The sequence below is a fragment of the Diplodia corticola genome (assembly GCF_001883845.1).
Source record: "Diplodia corticola strain CBS 112549 chromosome Unknown scaffold5, whole genome shotgun sequence".
Lineage (NCBI taxonomy): Eukaryota > Fungi > Ascomycota > Dothideomycetes > Botryosphaeriales > Botryosphaeriaceae > Diplodia > Diplodia corticola.
Genome location: NW_017971484.1, coordinates 416773 through 438544, shown reverse-complemented (window position 1 = coordinate 438544; position 21772 = coordinate 416773). Strand labels below are relative to the sequence as shown.

The window sequence follows — 21772 nt, the reverse complement described above, 5'->3', positions numbered from 1 at the left end:
TTACGCGGTGCTTAGATGACGAAGAGAAGATGTTAGCACAGTTGAATGCCAATTGCATGAAGTAAATGAATTTTCTGGGACGAACGACGCTTAATCTCTCTCGGCTATCCAGTTAAGGCTATCTACTTGTGATACTGAGAGCCTTTCGATAACAGCTCATGGCGAGCAGTCACTTTGAGCAACGCCAAAGTAGAAGTGGTCCTCCTCGATCTCGATCGAATCAACGTGCCAAGTCTTTCCGTCATCAGATGTCTTCAGGCCACTGGAAGTAGCATTCGCGAGGACCAAGCTATCCCCGAAGGTCTTATCAGCCGCGCTGAGGACGATGGTAAGGTTGCTCCAGTCTATGGGATGTTTTGTCAGATTGAAAGATTCGGAATCGCTTGGGAGCGTTCGCTTGACTTACTGTAGCTGGCCAGCGTTCCGCACGTGCCTTTGTAGCATTCGTTGCCGGAATAGAGACACTTGGGCGCAATACCGTCGGCTGCAATGGGTTAGACGATTTGCGATTTATCGAAATGGTGAGGGGAGGCATACAGTCGGATTGCTGGGAAACGAGCTTGCCGTTGGTCCACACTTTTTGGGATACCTTTGCGGAGCTGTCGACGTCGACTGCAGACCGAGTTAGCTTCGTTGTTGGTAAGCCGTTCTCGGGAATGGGAACATGCCTTCGAAATCAAGCTGCGCTTTGGACGGCACAATCTGATAATCTTGCTGAACCTGACCATCTGGACCATCTTTAGCACCCAATTACTCCTCCGCAAACCTCCGGAAGAAACCACTCACTAGGCGTATACGTGCTAGCAGCAACGCACCACTCCTCCACCGACGCCGAACAGTACCTGTACTCGTAGTCAGTCTCAATAAGACCACAACATCACCAGAATGCACCACTCACTGCGCCTCCTGATCCGGCGACCAGTTCAACAGCGGCTGGAACAGGTCCGTCCCGTCGTCCGTGAGCGACTGCGCCACTCCGATCCAGATGGACATCCACGGGTCGTCGTTGGAGTCCTGGGTCACGGTGCCGCAGGGGGTGGCGGGCGGCGTCAAAGACCATGTCGCTTTCGCGATGTAGACGTCGCCAGAGACGGGGCCGACGCTGAACATGTTGCCGAAGTGCCAGTCGTCCAGGCCGGCGGCTGCGGCGCCCATGGCGAGGGCGAGGGCGGTGAGGGTCGTGGGCGTGCAGTGCATTTTGGTTGTGGGGGGAGGGGAGTGGCTGCAGGGGAAGAGGTATTGGTGGTATATGGAAGCAGGCGTCTTGAATATGTAGTTTAGAATGGAATCTCACGATGCGGTCTCAGGAGAATATCCGCCGCACTCCGTGTCGTGTCGCCGTTTAGGCGCCCTCGTTGGTCGGAGAATCTCATTTAGCCATCAGTGGTAAGGTCCAGCAAGACAGTACAGCTCCACAGCTGAGTGGGAATTGCGACCAATCAATGTGCGACGAACGGCGTTCGTAATCGTAAAGTACATCACTGGCGGAGAAATAGTGCTGATCACGGTAAACGAAATGAAACCGAGAACCAGAAACGCCTTGAAACAGGCGTCCACTGCCACTGAAACGCTACAAACAGATGCGACAATGTCACTTAAGCCTCTACGGAAATATCTTAGCTGAGCTTAATCTCCTTGTTCGACCATGACTTTTTGTTGCTTCTTCTCTTATCAAGTCTTGCTAAGATATATGCTAGGCCTGCACCAGGCGATTATCCAGTTCACCACATTTCCCTCATCCATTACGTCCAACTGTTCAAGATATATTGCTTATCACCCTATCAAGAAGATGAAAGACGAAATCGCTTAAGAAATCACCGAATGATATGATTTGCCGGAGGCGTTGTTTAAACAGTGGCGCGCTGTAGGAAGCGGCGGTCTGCCTGTAGCTCATCACAATCCGCGGTAGACAGTGCATTAGAGCGATACAGGCTGCTTGGGAAATCTGAACTCTGTCCAGAGCAGTCGGGTGTGCCAATATCTCAGCTCTAGACCCATTCGCTTCAGTAAGGCACTCTGAGGCAGCTCTGTCTTTTGTGGCGTTGGTAAATACCTACGACTGGAAGTACCGGCTTGAAGAGAAGGTTGGAAAACAACGGCGATCTCTTCTTTCTCAAATACTCCTCTGATTAAGTCAACAAGGCTGAGCCTTGTCATCGTGTCGATATGGTAGTCTGCGCCAAGCAAGGACCAGCGCTTTGGTAGCCTCGTATATCCATCCATCGAGATACATGCCTCAAATCGGCGGATCACTCGTATGATCATACGGAAGTAAGTCTCTCAGCAACCTCTTTTTGGATAAATCGGAGTTGCAAAGTCATAATCGTCACGGGAGTAATGCAAGGCTGAACCAATTCGGCATAAGAGATGTATCATCCGTTCCCCCGCTCGCCCAGGGCCAATAGAAATTATGATCAGTCACCATGGCCGCATCCAATTCATGCCTATTCGTTGCCCGATTGAAGTGAGGAATCGATAATGAGGCGAAGTAAAATCATGTGAAAGGGTTGGCTGGGCTTACTTAAACGGTTCGAAGGCCAGATCGCTGACATTCAAGCTATCCAGCATTGTTCTGACAAGCTTGATCCAGATCAATTCACCAACTGCTCTCGCACCATTGTCGGCGACTCAGAATGCCAGGTAAGTGTTATGCTATAAGCAAAGCGCATACTGATTTTAACGCGTTCTGTCTTTCAAGATAAATGCCGCTCCAGCAATTGCAGATCAAACGCACGGTCTGACTACCGCTACTGCAATGACCGTAACTATTTCTCTCTTCAATATTTGTAGAGTACAGGACTCATTTTTCGTTGATCAGATTTATGTCAGTCGGGGAAATGCAAGTCGAAAAGCCGCAGTGATAGCCGCTACTGCGATGACCGTAATAATCACCCAAGCATACGGGCAAAATACACGACTGATTTATTTCTGGGTAGATGTGTGTTACGCATCTGGCTGTGTGTCGGAAAGGCTCAGTGGTTTTGTTTACTGCAAGACTCGTGAGTATAACACCTCCTACCAGCACTATGGTGAAACAAGAAAACAAGACTAAATTATACTCTCTTTGGACAAATGCGAAAAATCTGGATGCGAACGCAAAGTCCGCGACCAATATTCGAAGTCCTGCCAAGATCGTGAGTATCATTTTCTCGTCGAAAGTTGTGGAAATATGTTAAAGGTGATGATTGTAGACCAATGTGCATATGTAAATTGCGGGGCAGCTACAGCTGAGAACAGTAGCTACTGTCCACTAGGTAAGCCCACAATCAAAGAGTAGCCGTACTGAATAGATTACCAAACCCCTCTTAGGCAACGATCATACCGCTCACCTAGGCTACAAGATCGGTGAAGGAGTACGAAAACTTTTCAGGTAAGATTCCCCATCGGCGAAGGACAAGATTGTCAGGCGGTCTTCATTCCATGATACCGCTTTTTATTTGTTGTAACCTTGGCTTTCAGGCTAATATCTGAGGCAGTCGCGGCTAGTCATGACTATCGCGGATATACCAATTTATTGGCATTCACGTTGCTACTGACTGGCTAGCCTTCGGAGGACATGTTTTCCTAGCACAGAGACAGGACGCATCAGTTCATTCATTTACTTACGCGGTTTTTTGGTCGTTCCCGCAATCCATAACGAAAGACGCGGGATGTAGCAAGGATCTGTGGGTGTGGGTAGATGGTGGCGGAGCTGAAGGCGGAAGGGAGGGGCCGGTGAAACCTGTAGCCATACCAATCGGCCATGATTGTCATTTGTTGTGATTTCAACTTTGCTGGTGCATCATCGACATCAGGGACAGAGTTGTTGAAGACAGCTGTGGGGTGCGATCGGCCATGACTTTTCCGGGCATTTGTAACCCTAACCCTGCTCAGCCGGGCGTCGCGCATTCCAGCACGCGTTCTACCCTTCGACCTCACCTCCAGCCTGCCACCAAGCTCGCCGCAACGCGCTTTTCGCTCGCGCAACATCCCAAGTGACCATCTGAATATTCGCGCACGCTTCCTGTCAACGCACTCCTCGTCCTAGGCCGCGCAACTCACTCCGCACCACGCTTGACGGCCTCGAGAGGTCGGTCTCGTCCTCAGAGCACCCGTTGTCGTGCATACCATGCAGCCTCTCAAGTAATTTCTCCATCTGCCCAGGTTTCGCTATCACTGCGGCGGGCGCTCGAGTTCGAGGCACTTCTGATATCCCAGAGTCATCTGGAATTTCGTCGCTCGCCGTCAGGCCGAGGGTTCCCAGGCTCCGGCCCCACTTGCGTCACCGTCATGGACATCCTCGTGCGCGGCATTCCTGTCCAGACCACCGAGTCTGCACTGCGCGACTTTTTCAAGCCCGTGCTGGAGGAGTTTGCCATCCTCATCTTCAATTGCAAAAAGACCAAGAACAAACCAATCGCCATCCTCACCATCGCCGATTCTGCAAAGGCCGAGTTGTTCTTGAAAAAGTACAGCCAGGCCCAGTCGCTCGTTGACTTCGAGCCCTTGCTGTTCATCAACAAGCCCCTGAAATGCAGCGCCGGCGCATACAAGCCCGATGAGATTATTCTCAAGGCATTGCGCTACGAAGAGGAGGAACTACTGCGCAAGGCTAACCGCAAAGCCAGACGGCTCCCGAATCCCGACAATCCGCCTGACCAGCCTCTGATCGTGCTGAAACGGCCAAGGCTGCAGAGAGCCTTTGACTTTTCAAGTCTTTGGTGCGGTGTCTGGGACTACAATGGGTCCCAGGCAGCCTTTGCCCCTCATTTCCAGGACACCAGGCGGGGTACTATCATGTTTGGCAAAAGAACTTTAGCTATGGTCCTACGCGCAGACGGCTGGGTCACCTCAACCTGTCGAGTTGACATCCCGTACTGGAGCATCGATACTGCCGTCACCTGTTCACAACTGAACAAAGTCACTTTCACCCTGAAGTTCGCACCCCGCGTCTATCAGCTTCAAGACGGCCTAGAGGGCTTGATGAGTGGCCTGGGCATCAGCGCTCCAAACAGCCGTCGGAACCAGAGATTCTATCGCACTCGAGTTTCGGCCATTGACGAGTCGCACGAGCTGGTCATAAGTAGCTGCTTCGTCTATCAGATCACGCTTTCGAACCCTGCCGATGTGTCCAAGCTCGACTTCCTTCTCCGCAAAAGCCCGGGCATGCCTCCGGCACTTAGTCTTCCGACTTCGTATACTCAAGCCTACGTTACATTCAAGCAGGACTTCGAACGGCTCAAGGGGCTTATCTACGCCGAAGGCCAGTTCGGCAGCTTGAAATACTCTGTCAAATTCCAGCTTGAACGGCTGGCGAGGAATGCATACCTACCGCCTGCAAAGGTCGTCTCTCTACTTCCAACAATCAAGCGACTTTCAGGTCAGTACGGCCACGTACGAGCCGCCATGGCCATTCGCATGCTTTCCCGACAGATCCAGTTTCCCGGTCCTCATCTGGACCCGGAAAATTTCGACGTCAATTACCTGGCCAGAGAACTGGCCAAGAACGCGAAAGACTTCAAGATCGAAGGCTCCATCTACGACGTTAAAACGAGGCATAACCATATCGCGCTGATACATCGAGTCGTCATTACACCTGCTGGCACATATCTGGAGGGCCCTGAACCTGAAGTAAGCAACCGCGTCCTCCGCAAGTATCCAGAACATACCGATCACTTTCTACGCGTACAATTTATGGATGAAGACGGAGACGCCATCCGTTACGAACCGAAAACCAGCCTCTATGAAATCTTCCATACCCGCTTCAAGTCAGTTCTTGACGGCGAGATTAACATCGGAGGACACGGCTTCCAGTTTCTGGGCTTCTCCCACTCTTCTCTACGCTCCCAAACCTGCTGGTTCATGTCGCCCTTTGTGCAGGTAAATAGCTTCATCGCCGCTCCCGAAGTCATCAAGGGTCTGGGAGACTTCTCGAAGATCAGGTCTCCGGCCAAGTGTGCCGCGCGTATTGGCCAAGCTTTTTCGGATACATCTGGCACGGTCACGGTCAACGAGAAGATCATTACGATGGTCAAAGATGTGTTCAACGACCAGAATTACATATTCAGCGACGGAGTCGGCAAGATTTCCTACAGGTTGCTGAAGAGGGTGTGGAAAGAATACCAGCAAGCCCGTGGGCAAAGACCGACTTGTCTTCAAATACGTTTCGGAGGTAGGGCTTACAGTGACATTTTTTGCTCAGAGGCGCTAACCATCTTTAGGTGCCAAGGGTGTTGTCGCATTGGACTACAGGCTGCAGGGGGAGCAATTGGTCCTTCGGCCATCCATGGTCAAATTCCACGGCGCCGGCACGTGGAACATTGAGATCTGCGGTGCGAACTTCAAACCGCTGCCCATGTATCTGAATCGTCAATTCATCAAGATACTCGAGGATCTCGGCGTACCTGACCAAGTTTTCCTGGAGCTACAAAGCAACATGGTTGAACAGTTGCGCCGAATTACCAAATCTCCCGTCAACGCCGCTTCCTTCCTGGAGCATGTTCGAGTTGGTCAAGCCACGAAGATGCCTTATCTGGTCCGAATGCTTGACGATCTGGGCTTCTCTTTCAACGAGGATGATTTCCTGTCTCATGTCGTCGAAATCGCCGCGCTGTCACAACTGCGTGATATCAAACATCGCGCTCGAATCCTCGTCGACAGGGGTGTTACACTGTATGGCATCATGGATGAGACTGGGTACTTGGGTGAAGACGAGATCTACTGCGTGATCGAGCGGATGGGGGACAACGGTAAACCCAAGCGCACCGTAATCTGTGGAGGCGAAGTCATCGTCACACGTTCTCCGGCCATGCATCCTGGGGATGTACAAAAAGCCCGCGCAGTCGATGTACCCGAGGATTCGCCTCTGCAAGCTCTGTCAAACGTTGTCGTCTTCAGTTCTCGAGGCCGACGAGACCTCCCGTCGCAGCTCAGTGGCGGTGACCTTGATGGCGACCTCTACAACGTAATCTTTGACAAGCGTTTGATGCCCAGGATCACATACATGCCAGCGGACTACAAGAAAGTTCCCCCTCTTGATATCGGAAGACATGTCACGAAGCAGGATATCACGGATTTCTTCATCAAGTTCATGGAGACGGACCAGCTGGGGCGCATTTCGAATATCCACATGCAACTGGCTGACCGACGGCCAAACGGCACGCGAGATCCCGATTGTCTCAAGCTGGCGGAGATGGCTTCAACTGCCGTGGACTTTTCCAAAACGGGCATTCCGGTAAGCGCACTACAAACACTGACTTCCATTGCAACGCAATGACCGACTGATCCTGCAGGTCGACATGACTCAAATTCCCCGCAACGACATGATTCGCCCCGACTTTATGGCTAGCGGCCCGCGTGTCATCGTTGAGAAGAGAGGTGCCGTCTTCCAAGACGACGAGGAGGATGACCTCCTGGACGAAGACGACGCAGTTGGCGCGCTCGATCCGGATTTCAAAACGTTCCGCTACTACGAAAGCGATCGCGTACTTGGCCAGCTGTATCGCGCTATCGATGAGAAGAAGATCTTCCAAGAGATGCAAAGGCATGCTTTGGGGACGAAGAGCCATCTGGGTGGGCTGAACCTCATGGACCAAGTGTGGGCTTATGTCCTGCGCGAAACGGCGCTCATCCAATGGGAAGAATACAAGCTGCTGGCTAGGAACATCAAAGAGACGTAAGTCTTCTCCGTCCGACTGACACACCCACAAGCCATGGCGATCATTGACTCGACTCTCTCTCTCTTTCTCCAGATACGAGTCAAACCTCCTCGACATAATGTCCGACTACTCGACGCACCCGCAATACCCGCTCTCCGAACTCGAAGTTTTCGGCGGCAACATCATCGGCAAGAACAGCGGCGCGCAGAACCGCCGTACGAAGGAACGCACCATGGAGATGAACGCGCGCTTCGAGCGCGACGTGACCTTCACCGTGGAGCGCATCACGCAGGGCGACGACGGCGACCGTGACGAGGCCCTCGCCCGCGCCATCGCTTGTTTGGCTGTCGGCATGACCGAAGCGCGCAAGGTCGGCAAGCGCGTCGGTGAGCTGCGCAGCTGGAAGTACGTCGCTGCTGCTGTGTGCTTGAGGGAGATTGAGCTGTTCAAGATCAGGTTCGATCCGTTGAATAGGATCTGAGGAGAGACGACGTGAAGGGTACATGGCAGAATTTGGCGGATGTGGGGGTGAGCCTTTCGAATTCTTTGCTGCTTCGTGATGTATGGGACTGTGTTTTGTCAAAGCGTTTGTTCTTCATCATCATCTTCCTTGACCCCTTTCGTCCTGTTTGCATGCATGTACACGGGCTGGACATGACATTCAGCTTCTATTCCTCTAACCCCCCTCCATCTGGAAAGCAGGTTAGGCGCTTCGGTTGTGCCTCTGGGATATCAGATCGAAACCATTTGTGTTCATGCTCTTTTGCTCTCTTAGTAATAGTGGTACACTTCTATGACCAAACAAAATTGCCTCCTCTTGCGGACCATGGCCATGTGCCGCAAGTATGATTAGCTCGTTTTTTCTTTTCCCCTTCTACACCGTGTCGATGACATAATCCTGCAACTGCATCAACGCATGATGCACCCCAACCGTCGTCTCCTTCTCCCACAACACCACCGCCGCCTCCCCCTCCCACGCCGTTCCCCCGACCAACTCCCGCAGCTTCTCCTCCCCCAACAGTTCCACCAAATCATACACCGGCACCTCCCTCTCCTCCTCCCGTCCCTGCCCCTCCCCCGCCGTCGTCTCCGTCTCCGTCGACCCACCAACACCAAACCGCACGCTCCCATACTCCAACCCCGCATACAACACATCCACCCGCAACCTGGGCCCGCCCGTGTCCCAACCGCCGACCATCCGCGGCAGCGGCTTCTCGTTGAGCGAGCGCCGCGTCGTGTCGCGAATCTTGGCCAGCGAATCGACCAGCGCGTCGCCGTCGTGAAGCGCCTGCCGCACGCGCTGCTGCACGTCCCGCGTCGCGGGGGACGCGAGGGCCTTGAGGAAGAGGACGGCGCCGATGGTGTCACCACCGCCGCTACTGCTGGCCATGGCCCCCAGGCGCGCAGGAAGCGACGCCGCCTCCGTCTCGCCAACACCCGGGATCCGCCCCAGCACGCCGCCGCCCCGCGGCCGCGAGAAGCCGTACTGCAGCCGCCGGAACGCGACGCGCCGCAGCAGGTCGCCCACCACCGCCGCCATGTCCTCCCGCCAGACGAGCTCCTGCTCCGGCACGCGGTGCCCGCGCTGCCGCATGTGGCTCGGCTCCGCGTCGCTGGCGGGGCGGCCGTTGCCGTTGCTGTTGCTGTTGCTGCTGTTGTTGTTGTTGCTGTGCGCGATGGCTTGGACCTTGGTGTGGACGCGCGTGTTGATGGCGGATTTCCATTCAGAGTCGCGTTTGCCGGGGAGGCTGAGCCGGGCGAGGTGGGCGTGGCGGAGGGTGACGTAGGCGGTTGGGGAGGGGGAGGGGGAGGTGGTGGGGTTGTTGTTGGCGGGTGAGCCGGCGGCGGAGAGGGAGAGGGGGAGGACCCAGAATTCGGAGGTGGTGGGGTGCGGGGTTGGGTGGACGGCGAGGTAGAAGAAGGAGGGGAGGCCGCTGGTGGTGCGGTCGACGCGGACGGGCGTTTCGAGGGCGCGGGCTGGTTGGAGAGAGAGAGAGAGTCAGATTCGTTCTTGTTTTTTTTTTTTCGTCCCCTCGTTTCTGGGGGAGGCTGGAGTGTTTTCGGATGGCTTTTACCGTATGGATTGGCGTAGAGCTTGCGCTGGAAGGGCGTCAGGGTTTGCCGCTGCGGTGCTGGCTTCTTGGGCTCCGTCCAGCGCTCGCGCGCGGCGAGTGCGATGGGGTCCATGATGGGTGGGAGAGGCAAGGAACGCTTGCTGATGCCATTGTCGAGGCGCTTGCGGTAGGTTCTGTGGCCGTCGCTTGTGTATCTGTCGCGCTCGTTGCTTGGATCGTCGTGTGGAGAGCTCTGCGGAGGCTGCTGGGATGCGGAGGCGTGGGCGGAGGTCTGCGTGAATGCAACGCGCCCCAATGGGCGCAGAGATGCGGTTTTTAGGGCATGATGCTGGAAGGTGGTTGCTGGAAGGCGCCGCGAAATGGGTTGCGCCTGCATAAGCTGGGGAGGTAGCGGGGTGTGGGATTCTTTGGGAGGTGTCGCGGCGGTTGTGTGGCAGCACAATCTATTATTCCTCGCCGAGCCCGCTTGCATCATGGCGCTGTGACGCTACCACCTGGAGACTACCGCAATTCGCCGCACATTATTCAAGTAAAGTAACAATGGGATATTCCAAACAATAACGGTCATCTCATGATGTCTTGAGACCTATCCCGGTTGGTCTCCATGCCGAAATAATCTACTCGGACCAAAGAACCTGGGCTTGACGCCGGCCGCGCATATTGCGCTTTACTCCTCCTTCTTCTCTTCGTTATCCCGCTTGTCCAGGATCTTATCTACCAGTCCCAATTCCTTGGCTTCCTCTGCCGACATGAAATAGTCCCGCTCCATGAGCTTCTCGATCTGGTCCAACGTATGCGACTTGGTCAAGTGGGTTTGATAGATCTTATTGAGCTGCGTCCGTATCCGCAGGATTTCCTTGGCGTGAATCGCAATGTCCGAAGCCTGTCCAAAGTAGCCGCCACTGGGCTGGTGGATCATGATCGAGCTGTGCGGGAGACAGAAACGGTGGCCCGGAGCTCCGCCGCAGAGAAGCAGTGAGCCCATACTTGCTGCTTGGCCAACACATATCGTTGTAACGGGAGATCGGATGTAGGTCATCGTGTCATAGATGGCCAATCCTATTTTCCGTAAGTATTTCTTTATGCGATGTATGGTCCCCCTCAGCCACAATCCGTACCTGCCGTGACGGAGCCTCCGGGTGAGTTGATGTAGAGGTTGATGGGCTTTTCGGGATTGTCAGCCTCGAGAAAGAGGAGTTGCGCGACGATGGATGCAGATGCGATCTCGTTCACTTCGCCGTTGAGACAGACGATGCGCTCCTGGAGAAGGAGTCAGCATGAAGCTCCTGCGGTGTTGGAGGGACCCTGTTTCTTGCCTTAAGAAGGCGAGAGAAGATGTCGTCTTCCAAACATCAGCCCAAGCTCTTTCCATTCCTGATTTCCTTGACTCACAAGTGTGCCAGCCGCCACCCTACTCAGTCAGCTTCCATCCACGCACTCTGATGCCGAACACATACGACCGTCTCTGTCACAAAGGGTGTCGGCGTCCATCCTCGAGGCGCGCCGGATTGCACATCGCGCCGTAGTCCTGAGAAAGCGCGGAGGCCCAGGCTGGTTGAATGTTGGAACGCCGGCGATCGTAGGGCCCGGGGCAGTAGCAACGACATCGTCAGGAAAGCGGAGGTGAGTGATGGCGAGGTCGGAGGAGCTCCGAGCTTGAAGGCGGGATGGTGTGGAGCTAAGGCGAGTTCTTAGCGCGCAGATCGTAGATAGCGTCGCGTCGCCCACACCCGACGCGTCTTCCCTCTCCAAACGCGCCCGCTTCCGTCTACACATACTCATTCCTCCCCCTTCTGCGGCCAGCATGGCGCCTTTACCTGCAAAGCGCCATAGAGCCCCAACAGACCTTGATAGCGATGACTACGAATCACCCGACGAAGGCTCTGGCAATCGCCGGGACTCTGTAAGTTGGCAACGACCTGACGCGAGCCCGAGCCTTACCGTTTCCTAACACCCTCGCAGAGGAAGCGGCAAAGGCTGTCGGGAGCATCGAACACACCGGAGGACGACAATGTCGATGGCGCCCTTCAGGACACCCAGCGTGGTGTGGAGATGCTCCTCGACGGCAATGGCGACACTTCCTTCCTCGACGAGTCAATGATTGACGCAGAGACGGGAGAGGTCGACGTTGATTTCCTTCTAGGGAACGAAGAAGATCGTCTTGCCGGACTGAAACGCATCATCGAGAAGCGATTCAAGCATCGGACGGACAATATGCCCGCGGAAAACGCCATCATTGAAGAGGTCAAATGCATCAACTTCATGTGCCACGCCCACCTCACCGTTCCTCTTGGACCTCTCATCAACTTCGTCATCGGGCACAACGGAAGTGGAAAAAGCGCCGTCATGACTGCCTTGACACTATGTCTTGGCGGCAAGGCCACATCCACGAATCGTGGCCAAAGCCTCAAAAGTTTCATCAAGGAAGGAGAGGATTCCGCCATGCTAGCTGTAAAGATCAAGAACCATGGCTCATCTGCCTTCAAGCCTGAGATATATGGGAAGTCCATCATCGTCGAACGCCATTTCAACAAGAATGGCGCGAGCGGGTTCAAGATCAAGAACGTGAAGGAGAAGGTTGTCTCGACCAAGAAATCCGACCTTGAGGACATCATCGACGCGTTCCAGCTGCAAATGGACAATCCCATGAACGTGCTTTCACAGGATATGGCCCGCCAGTTCCTCAACCACTCAACTCCCCTTGATAAGTATAAATTCTTCATCGAGGGTACACAGCTTGCTGCCTTGAACCGAGACTACCGCATCCTAGAGGAGTATCTGAATGAAATTGAAGCCAAACACGCCATCAAAAAGCAAGACGTGGAAGTCCTCGCAAAGAAAAGGGAAGAGGCCAAGGAAAGGTGGCGCGCGGCTGGCAAGCAAAGTCAAATGCGTCAGAAGGCCTCACTCGTGCAAAGGCAGTACGCTTGGAAGCAAGTTGAGGTCGAAGAGGACAAGATGGTAGGTGCGGATACACACATGGCCGAGGCTGAAGCGGAGATCAGCCAGAAGACCGTGGAGGTTGAAGAGGCTTCGAACAAATATGATCAATGCGTGCGAACTCTTCAAGAAGCCGAGCAAAAGGTGGATGAATACGACGAAGAGAAACGGCCCATTCAAGAAAGGCTTGATGATGCTAAAAAGGTCTTCAACGAGGGCAAGGAGGAGCTACAGGAGCTTCAAGCCCAGCACCGACAGATCAAGTCCTCTCTTCAAGGGAACAATGCCATCATCAGAAAGATCGAAGAGGACATTCAGGAAGAAAGACGGCGTCAGGAGGATGCAAACGGAGGAGACCACGGGAGACGTCGTCAGGAAATTGATGAGGCCAAGGCCATAGCTCAGGAGAGGAAGGCGGTCGTTGAGGAGCTCTTCAACGCGATTCCAAGCCTGGAGCATGCCCGGGATGAAGCGAGGACTCACTTGGAGGCATTCCGGCCCACGTTGCAGCAGAAGCAGAACGACGTTATCCAACAAGAACGACACATTGGCGAGATCCGACGAAACCGGGGTAGCTGGAACGCGGGATTCGACCAAGGCCTTCACGCTCTGTTGGGTGCTATAGACAACGAGAACAGGTTTCGCAATAAGCCTGTTGGGCCTATGGGCCGTCACATACGTCTCCTGAAGCCGGAATGGTCTGGCATCTTGGAGAAGTCGGCCGGCATGCAACTCAATGCGTTTGTCGTTACCAGCAAGCACGACGAAGGCGTTTTGAAGGAACTCATGCGCCGAGTAAATTAGTGAGTCGATCTTCAATCTTCCCGGTGTGGGTTTTAACAGATATAGTCCCCGTGACCCTTCCAACACCACACCAATCGTCATCGGTAACCCTACGCCTCTCGACACGTCAGGAAAGGAACCCGACCCTCATTTGTTGACGTGGATGCGGGCGCTCAAGGTCAGTACGTTTGCCCCTCGTACAGATTAGTCCTAACAGTGTTGCAGTTCGACAATGATCTTGTTCGCAATCAAATGATTATCAACAACTTGATCGAAAACACTGTTCTCATCGAAGATTTCGATGAGGCATACAACTTCGCTTTGGGCTCAGGCACTGGCGAACATCATCCACGACCCAGGAATGTCAAGCAAGTTTACACGATGGCCAAAAACAAGCGAGGCGGAGTCCGGTTCGGCTGGAGTCTTTCGGGCGGTGGCACACAGGCGCCCATACAGACGTCGAATAACAGATTACCTCGGATGCAGACGGAAGTTGAGTCTCGAGTCAAGTAAGCGCTTCGTCGCCTCGAACGATAAAAATTTCTCTGACAATAGCAGTGTGGCCACGGAGGAGCTTCGTCGCTACAAGCTTGACTTGCAGCAAGCCGAGAACGAGTTCCGCGAGAGGCAATTAGCCCTGAAGCGTGCGGAACAAGCCCTCATAAGACACGACCGAGACTTTCAGAATGCAAGGTATGCGGCACAGGCAGCGGAGGAGGACTGGGAACGTATGAGCGATGCTCTTGAGCAAGAAAGACCACAAGTCGGCAGACTTCAAGAACTCGAGCGTCAGCTGGAAGAGGCTACGGACGACAAGGAAACGAACCTCAACATGATCAAGGATGCTACTGAGGCGCGCGAGAAAATCAACGAGCAACAGCGAGAGCGGAGAAGTCAACAAATGCGTATTGAGGAAGAGCTCTCTGAGCTCAACGCAAAACTCAGCAAAGCTCAGATTCGGGTGAACAGGGTCCAAACGCATCGAGAAGCTGCCCTGCACGACAAGAACCAGGCATACGAGGCCATGGAGCTCGCTCATGAGAGGCTGAAATCTTACCAGCAACAACGCGAAGAGCTGCAGCATGATATCGCTGCCATGGTAGAACAAGCTGCTCAAGTTGGCGAACGGCCACACATCGCGCACGGAGAGACGGTTGATAGCCTGGGTCTGAAATACCAGAAGCTACAAGAAGAGATTGACAGACAAAACCAGAGGCAAGTGTCCCGAGAAGCTCACAAGACGAGTACTAACATATTACAGACTGGGAGGATCAGAAGAAGAACTGCAAACACAGTACTTGGAAGCCGTCGCGGCGCACAAGACGGCTGAGAAAGACATTCATGATATGGAACATGCGCAAATTGTAAACAATCTTCCTCAACAGCACGGAGCTCTTGTACTGACTGGAACTCTAGGTTCTCAAGGGTTCTTTAGATGGTCGCAAGGCTAGACTAGTCATCTTCAAGCGAGCGATTGCCGATCGTTCGAGGATCACATTCACCTATCTCCTTGCGGCTCGGAAATTCCGAGGCGACCTCAGGATTGACCATAAAGCCAAGGAGCTCGATCTCGCGGTCGAGCCTGACATTATGAAGGCTGGAGCTGAAGGCCGGCAGACGAGAACGTTGTCGGGCGGTGAAAAGTCGTTTTCGACGGTTTGTCTTCTCCTATCCCTCTGGGATGCAATGGGGGCGCCCACTCGATGCTTGGACGAGTTCGATGTGTTCATGGACAGCGTCAACCGCGAGATCTCGATGAAGATGATTATCGACGCTTGCCGGTGTTCGGCGATGCGACAGTTCCTGTTCATCACTCCGCAGGCGATGGGCAACGTGTCCTTGGGCCAAGACGTCAAGATCATCAAGATGAGCGACCCCGAACGTGGCCAGACGACATTATCGTTCTAGGCTGGCATGTTCATACGAAAAAGTCTCGGGTGACACGGAAACATACGAGGGGCATGGCAAGGCGGTTGACTGGAGGGCGTTCAAGGGCAATAATAGCGCGGGCTTTCAAGGCGCCCATAGGGCGGCTAAGGCTTGCTATTTCGGGAGGCAAGGCAAGGGTGAGGGTCTGCAAAGGGACGTTCGTGCTCGTTGGGAGCAACGGTTAGCGTGCATGATTTTTGAGCAAGCAATACCCAGCGAAAGACGAGTTAGCTGCATGCCCTGCGCGACTGCATTCCGTGACCAATGTCGATTCGTGCGTGTAGTGGGAAACCGATCAACAGGATGTAAAGTGACTGGGACGAGATGTGGTATCGCAATACTGTCGGTGAGTATGAGCCCTTGTTGAGCTTGCACACATGAATGTATACAGAGACACGTTGTATGTCGCTATCCGTGCTGCTACTTGCCCGTCCTGCGGCCATGCCAAGCTGCAATGTGAAGTGGAGCGGTCTCGTACGGCATCAGCCACGCAGCTGCATATATATATACAGTGGCACTTATGCTTATTTGACGGGCACACGGAGGCGTCGCAAGCAAGCAGGCAGGCAGAAGGCGCGGCGTGCGAGGGCGGTAAGGCTACGGGCTGGAGGCCAGGCGTTAGTTAGCGCGTGCGCGGTCCCCAGCCAACCGCAACCGCAGGCAGCTACCTCCGCATCGCCAGCGACAACGCTCCAGCCTCACCCAGCACACAGACCCTCCACGCCCGCTGACTGCCCTTGTGCCCTCACCGCGCGACGGACGCCGTGCGACGTGATCGCGCGCCCCCAACCCGGCTCCTGCGCTTTCATCCCACGCACATGCGCCACGCCCATGCGTGAGCACTCCTCGCTCGCCGAGCACACGCCTACGAGGAGCCCCGACGCTTGAAACGAATCCCGCCATGGACTCCTCGTCCCCGCCCAGTCCAACCATGTCTGAGGGCACGCTCACGCCCGTCATTCACGACGACTCCGTCGCAAGCCGCCCCCCGCTCTCTTCTTCGAAACTCGCAAACCCATCTGCCCCCGCCGCCTCTGCGCCCGACCACGCATCCGCGCCTGGCGGTCAGCCAAGCGCCGAGCCCATGGCCGCCGACGCGCAACGCCCCAAGGAAGCCCTCACCAAGCTGCTGAACGGCAAGGAAAGGGAATGGACCGCCATCGCCGAGAAGAAAGGCCCCATCCAACTGCTGGACCTGCCCGTCGACATTCTCAAGGCTATCATCGACCATGTGAGCGCGCATCCCTGCGCTGCCTCCATGATGAGCACTGCTGACCGGCCATAGCTCCCGCACACCAACGACCTGACCTCGCTCGCGCTGTGCCATTCAGCCCTGCACGCAATCACCGTACCCCACATCTACGCGCGCTTTGATATCGTATGGCCTGACAACACCGTCAATGCCGAGCAGCGGTCTGGCGTCGACGCGCTGACCTACGGCCTCGCAACCCTGGTCATGGGCAACGAGCTCTTCGGCGAATCTGCAGCCCAGGTCAAGTATGCCGAAGAACGCAGAGCCGAGCAGTTGCACCTGTCCCCAACAAAAGGCCGACCTAGCGAGCCCTTCCCGATTCCTCGCCGTCGACATGGAAATCACTTCGCCGAATACACAAAAAAGTTCTCGCTCGGGAACGGGCCGCCGGAATGGGTTCACGAGTATCTCATCACAAAAGAAAGCGGGAAGATGCTCGGCACCCTCGTCGCTACTGCAGTTGCGCGCATGCGAAATCTCGAGACCTTTGTGTGGGACATGCCCACCGGCGTGCTGAGAGACGTCTGGCTCGCCTTATCGTCCTTGGCTACCCGCGACGATGGACTTGACTGTAGACTGGAACGCCTGTGGATCCGATGGCATGACAATACCGTCGCCGACCTTACCGCGCCCATCGTCCCTCCTCCAATGCCTGTGGGCCACATCCCGCCGCCGCCACCACACGCCCATCACGTCAGTGGAGTGGCAGCAGCTCCGGCGCCCATGGTGGTACCGGTCATGCAATCTTCTGCGGCTATGTCGGCAGTTGACCGCGTCGAGCATCCAACCTTCTCCGTGATTCCTGCTCTGAAGAGCCTCAGCGTCCTCGACATCGACGAGCTTCCCTACCTCGACGAAATGGCTATTTTGATCGGACGATCACAAAAGAAGCTGAGGGAGCTACGCGTCGGGATTGCAAGGCATGCGCATGAGTCAGAGAGGGATTGGGTGACGGCGTGGGAAGGTGATGGCGTTCAGCAGGTGGATCACCGCACGCTTTGGACTGCGTCGAGCAAGATCGGCGAGAAGAGGCTTGGGGGTGTTCTGGGAATCCTTGTGGGACGAGTGTACAACATGCGACGAAATTCCGCCCTTGCAGAAACGGCCGAGACTAGCAGCGGCGCACACGGCGCTCTCGCGAGCGATGCGCTGTCTGCAAAGAGCGAGATCAACTTGGCAGAACATCCCGCAGCGTCGGAGCGTGAGCAAGATCTTAGCCCTGTCAGTGAAGACGGACCGCCCAGCGTTTTCGGAACACCGCCTGCAACCTCACCAATATCAAATACTCATCAAACGTCGCCTGCCCATACAACCAGTTCTTCATCGGCCTCGAGTGAGCCTCGGAGACCTCTTAGAAGTCGGCCCAATGCTGACCTTGAACGTCAAGAGCGGAAGAAGAAAATTGGCCCTATGCTAAACACCAAGCTTCAACTCGAGACCCTCGAGCTGGAGCGTGTGCCTCTTTCTGTTTCAGTGATGCTGCAGGCATTTGATTGGCCCCGGCTCACGACATTGACTCTCCTCACCTGCAGCAATCACGAGCAGCTCTGGAAGGCATTGCGCCGGCAATTCACCCCAAGGAATCTTCCTCAAGCATATAATTCCGGATCTCCCTCAAAGAGCCATGCGAACCACAGCCGGTTGGAATATCAGCTGAACCTGAAGAAGATCCACACAAATACTGTCTCCCCATCCCTTATCGCTTTCCTCAAGGAAACCCTGGCACCGAACAGCCTCGAAGTTCTTTTCCTCCAGGAAGACCGCAACTACCATTCTTGTGTACTCATCGGCTCCATCTTCCGCGGTCCTCTTAGGCGGCATCGCGCAAGCCTTAGGAAACTCATGATTGACAGTAGCGAAAAAGGCTCTCTGGATCATATTCCACCTAACCACTGGAAGCGGTGGATGCTTAATCGAGAGATCATCACTTTCATGACCAGTGGCCGCATGCCCAACCTCCGTGAACTTGCATTCTCGATTGACTACCACGACTGGGTAAGTTATGTTGAGTTCAAACGTATGTCAGGCCAGATAGCTCATCGAATGGCAGCACTACTTCCTCCAACGCCTACCGAACATTCCGACAGTCCGCTCGCTGTACATCCCGCACATCGCAGAGCATGCACACGGTAATAACATCGACCCTCGCGAGCTTGCACTGCAAATAGTCGATATTATCACCCTCCGGCCAGAGATTGAGATCTGCTACATGGGTATTGCGAACAAGTGCTTCGAAGTACTTGAGAATAAGGTTTCGCATGGTCACATAGGCGGCACACACGTTTACGATCCAACGGCGGCCAATCCCTCTGCTGCAGCAACAGTTCCTGGCGTCGTAGAGCCAACGGGCTTCACTGATAGCGAAGAAGAAGACGACGAGGACGATGACCATGATGAGGACGATCCGGATGGCGATGCAGACGAGGACAGTGAGGAGGAGGAGGATGACGAGGATGACGATGATTTCGACGACGACGACGACGATGACTCGTTCATACACAGCGAAGACGGTGCTGGAGGCCCTCGCCTGAGACTTCGGGAAATCTTGTTCTACGATGACAAGGTGGCGATCTTCAAAGCTAGGCATGGAAAACTTTGACCCGCAAATACCTCCCTTGTCTTTCATCTATGAGCTTACATACTATCAGTCAGTTTCTCAAGGTTCCTTTCTGATCGTCTCAAGGATGCCCTTTGATCGGGCCATATTTTCTGCATTTGGTGTTTTAATCGGGGTTCAGCAAAAAGACGAGGAAAATGGGAAACGGTTACATATGTGGGGTTCTTCAGGTACGGATGGGTGGATTTCGTGTCCCGTTTGACCGTTTGTGTCCATAATCCCTGCTTTCGCTTCCGGGGAACAAAATGCTCCTGGCGACGGAGATGGACTGCCCACTGCCTATTGGTTTCTTCTTCTCATCACTTCGATCGCTTCTGGATCATTCGCTGCCTGGGTCTTTTTCTTTCCTTGCGAGACTAGTACTTCGTGGATGGTGGGCTAACGGGCGTTTCTTCTCTCTTACTCTTTCGACCAGATGGGTAAGGCAAGGGTATACACTCTACTCCTCAGCCATTACCTCAGTTTGATGGCTCTTTTACTACTGTTGGTCTTCTACTGCGCTAAAGGCGTCAAAGTCAGGCGTTTGACTGGGGATAAATAAACGAACGAACGCATTTGGGTTTACGAGATGAAATGGAACGAATGGCAATTGAGTACTTCAAACACAGATACTGAGCGCGAATTATAACTGGACCACGTCAGCGATGGGGAATAGATTACGCGTCTTTCGTTCCTAAGGGCGAATGAAGTTTGAGTGTTTTTTTTTTTTTAAAAAAAATGGGCGAGAAACTCAACTGTGCATGGGAGGGATAGATGCACATCGTCTTTGTGCCATGGATAAGTAGTTTGGAGTGATAACTTGAAACCACTATCTTCTAAAACACACTCTTTGGAGAATGTTGAGATTTTAATCACATGCTCTAGTTCTTGACTAGTTCTCGTCTTATCTATCATGAATAGGAAATATGCATTCGTGGTGTCGTGACTAGTAATATCTTCCTCAAAACCCGTCACCAACATCCCAAAAGTGGAAATACCTAGAGGAAGAGCGGGAAGTGGAGAAATGGACCGTGGTGAACTGTGAAGTGCCCGAAAGCTGCAGCGATCGTCCACGTATTTGTCATAATCATCTTTCATGCGAGAAGTGAGAATGCGTCCACCAGGGTCACCCGCCTTTTGGACGCGAGAGACTGAAGAACTTTCAGTCAACAATGCCCGGAAAAACTTTGAGATGCTTGCCGAAGCGAGAATGCCGTAGGTACGCTCTCTTGCGAGGGAAGTTACTGTCCGTAGACAAGACAACTGCTTCATACTTGCTTCTTTTTCCTTTCCAACACATGCTGAGCGTAAGCCGAAAGCGAACGCTTTGTAGGTATGGCGATCAGCGCCCACATCTTTGACATGCAAATTAAAGGAAAAAAAAAATCCGGAAGGGGGCCAGCCTTCATGCATCTCCAGCCCTGGCACAGTGAGCTGCAAAAACGTCCGTTTCTTCGTTTCCTCCCACCCGGTCCGCCCAAAAAAAAGCTTTGAAACTCGTCTAGATGTCGTCGATATCCGCCTCCTTGAGGTTGTTCTCGTCGTCATCGCTCCTGTCCTCGTCGAACTCGAAGCCGATGCCGCCCTCGTCGCCCTCGCCGCCGTAGGTGTCGGTCTCGTTGATCTTGGCCGTCTCGGGCAGCTCGCCGTAGGCCTTGAGCGAGCGCGCCTCGTCCGAGTTGTACTTGAGGATGACGTCGCCCTTCTCGTCTTGGTATTCGCGGAGCGAGAGGAGGATGATGTCGCCCTGGTTGATCCACACCTTCTTGCGCATCTTGCCGCGGATGTGGGCGAGGCGCTTCTCGCCGTCGAAGCACTGCGCTTCTAGGCGGCCGTTGCCGAGCATTTTGATGACTTGGGCGTATTCTGATCCGGGGCGGATGGTTAGCGGGCTTGTATTGTGGGGAGGTCTTGTTGGCGAGTGTGTGACGACTGGGGAAACGGGATGCATGTTGCTGGTGGTGGTGGCGGCGAGGGTCGCAAACGTACCTTGACCTTCCTCCTTGAAGACCAACTCGCGCTTGAGGTTGTCGTTCTCGTTCTTTCCCCTTCTGCGGTTCTTACCGCCCTTTCCCTTATTCTTAGGCATAGCTGCGTGTGTGGAGCAGCCCTGAGTCGACGAGTGTGTGGCGGATGGGTGTGGTGGTCGACGGTGATGTTCTTGCGCGGCGGGGCTGAAAGCGGCGGCGCAAGGTCGTCGGAGGGCGGGGGAGGAGTCGGTGCGCTACGACGACGTCGATGTGAGGGGCATGCAAGAGCGGTGTGGGCTGGCTTGATATAATAGCCGCTGGCTAGGCGCCTGCTCTGGCAGCCCGAGAGTGATTCACTCTGACTTCTGACTGGACCGTAGCCCCGGTCTAAAGTCCGCAATCGTGGCGACATAATCGCCGGGTGGCGGGTCAGTTTTTGCGCTCTCGGGCATCCCGTGACTGCGCGCCGCCGTCGGCCCGCGACGCGCAAGGCCAGAGCTCCTCCGGCAACAACAATCATTGATTTGTATACAAACAACTTGCTCCACTCGCCGAAGCGCCTCCATGCGACCAGCTCCACCGCAATCGCC

General features: G+C 54.4%; 7 protein-coding genes across 7 annotated transcripts; 3 read left to right on the top strand and 4 right to left on the bottom strand.

Annotated features, from left to right (window-relative positions):
* Nucleotides 1-156: 156 nt before the first annotated feature.
* On the bottom strand, nucleotides 157-1197 carry BKCO1_5000144 (uncharacterized protein; the record flags this gene model as incomplete). Its single annotated transcript, XM_020276728.1, has 5 exons — nucleotides 157-344; nucleotides 407-484; nucleotides 538-612; nucleotides 787-842; nucleotides 899-1197. The coding sequence occupies 5 exons, from the start codon at nucleotides 1195-1197 to the stop codon at nucleotides 157-159; spliced, it is 696 nt and encodes a 231-aa protein (XP_020134020.1).
* A 3072-nt stretch (nucleotides 1198-4269) lies between these two features.
* BKCO1_5000143 (RNA-dependent RNA polymerase) lies at nucleotides 4270-8118 on the top strand (the record flags this gene model as incomplete). Its single annotated transcript, XM_020276727.1, has 4 exons — nucleotides 4270-6151; nucleotides 6201-7213; nucleotides 7272-7654; nucleotides 7731-8118. The coding sequence occupies 4 exons, from the start codon at nucleotides 4270-4272 to the stop codon at nucleotides 8116-8118; spliced, it is 3666 nt and encodes a 1221-aa protein (XP_020134021.1).
* A 393-nt stretch (nucleotides 8119-8511) lies between these two features.
* Nucleotides 8512-10088, bottom strand: BKCO1_5000142 (esterase-like protein; the record flags this gene model as incomplete). The annotated part of the gene is made up of 2 exons (XM_020276726.1): nucleotides 8512-9614; nucleotides 9713-10088. 2 exons carry the CDS (start codon nucleotides 10086-10088, stop codon nucleotides 8512-8514), a joined length of 1479 nt encoding a protein of 492 aa, XP_020134022.1.
* A 291-nt stretch (nucleotides 10089-10379) lies between these two features.
* Nucleotides 10380-11319, bottom strand: BKCO1_5000141 (atp-dependent clp protease proteolytic subunit; the record flags this gene model as incomplete). Its single annotated transcript, XM_020276725.1, has 3 exons — nucleotides 10380-10771; nucleotides 10831-10972; nucleotides 11170-11319. The coding sequence occupies 3 exons, from the start codon at nucleotides 11317-11319 to the stop codon at nucleotides 10380-10382; spliced, it is 684 nt and encodes a 227-aa protein (XP_020134023.1).
* Nucleotides 11320-11516: 197 nt separating this feature from the next.
* Nucleotides 11517-15343, top strand: BKCO1_5000140 (dna repair protein; the record flags this gene model as incomplete). Its single annotated transcript, XM_020276724.1, has 7 exons — nucleotides 11517-11615; nucleotides 11675-13455; nucleotides 13502-13613; nucleotides 13661-13944; nucleotides 13994-14656; nucleotides 14697-14799; nucleotides 14852-15343. 7 exons carry the CDS (start codon nucleotides 11517-11519, stop codon nucleotides 15341-15343), a joined length of 3534 nt encoding a protein of 1177 aa, XP_020134024.1.
* Nucleotides 15344-16265: 922 nt separating this feature from the next.
* On the top strand, nucleotides 16266-19215 carry BKCO1_5000139 (f-box domain-containing protein; the record flags this gene model as incomplete). Its single annotated transcript, XM_020276722.1, has 3 exons — nucleotides 16266-16595; nucleotides 16650-18611; nucleotides 18667-19215. The coding sequence occupies 3 exons, from the start codon at nucleotides 16266-16268 to the stop codon at nucleotides 19213-19215; spliced, it is 2841 nt and encodes a 946-aa protein (XP_020133962.1).
* Nucleotides 19216-20713: 1498 nt separating this feature from the next.
* On the bottom strand, nucleotides 20714-21301 carry BKCO1_5000138 (eukaryotic translation initiation factor 1a; the record flags this gene model as incomplete). Its single annotated transcript, XM_020276721.1, has 2 exons — nucleotides 20714-21078; nucleotides 21202-21301. 2 exons carry the CDS (start codon nucleotides 21299-21301, stop codon nucleotides 20714-20716), a joined length of 465 nt encoding a protein of 154 aa, XP_020133961.1.
* Between the last annotated feature and the right edge of the window lie 471 nt (nucleotides 21302-21772).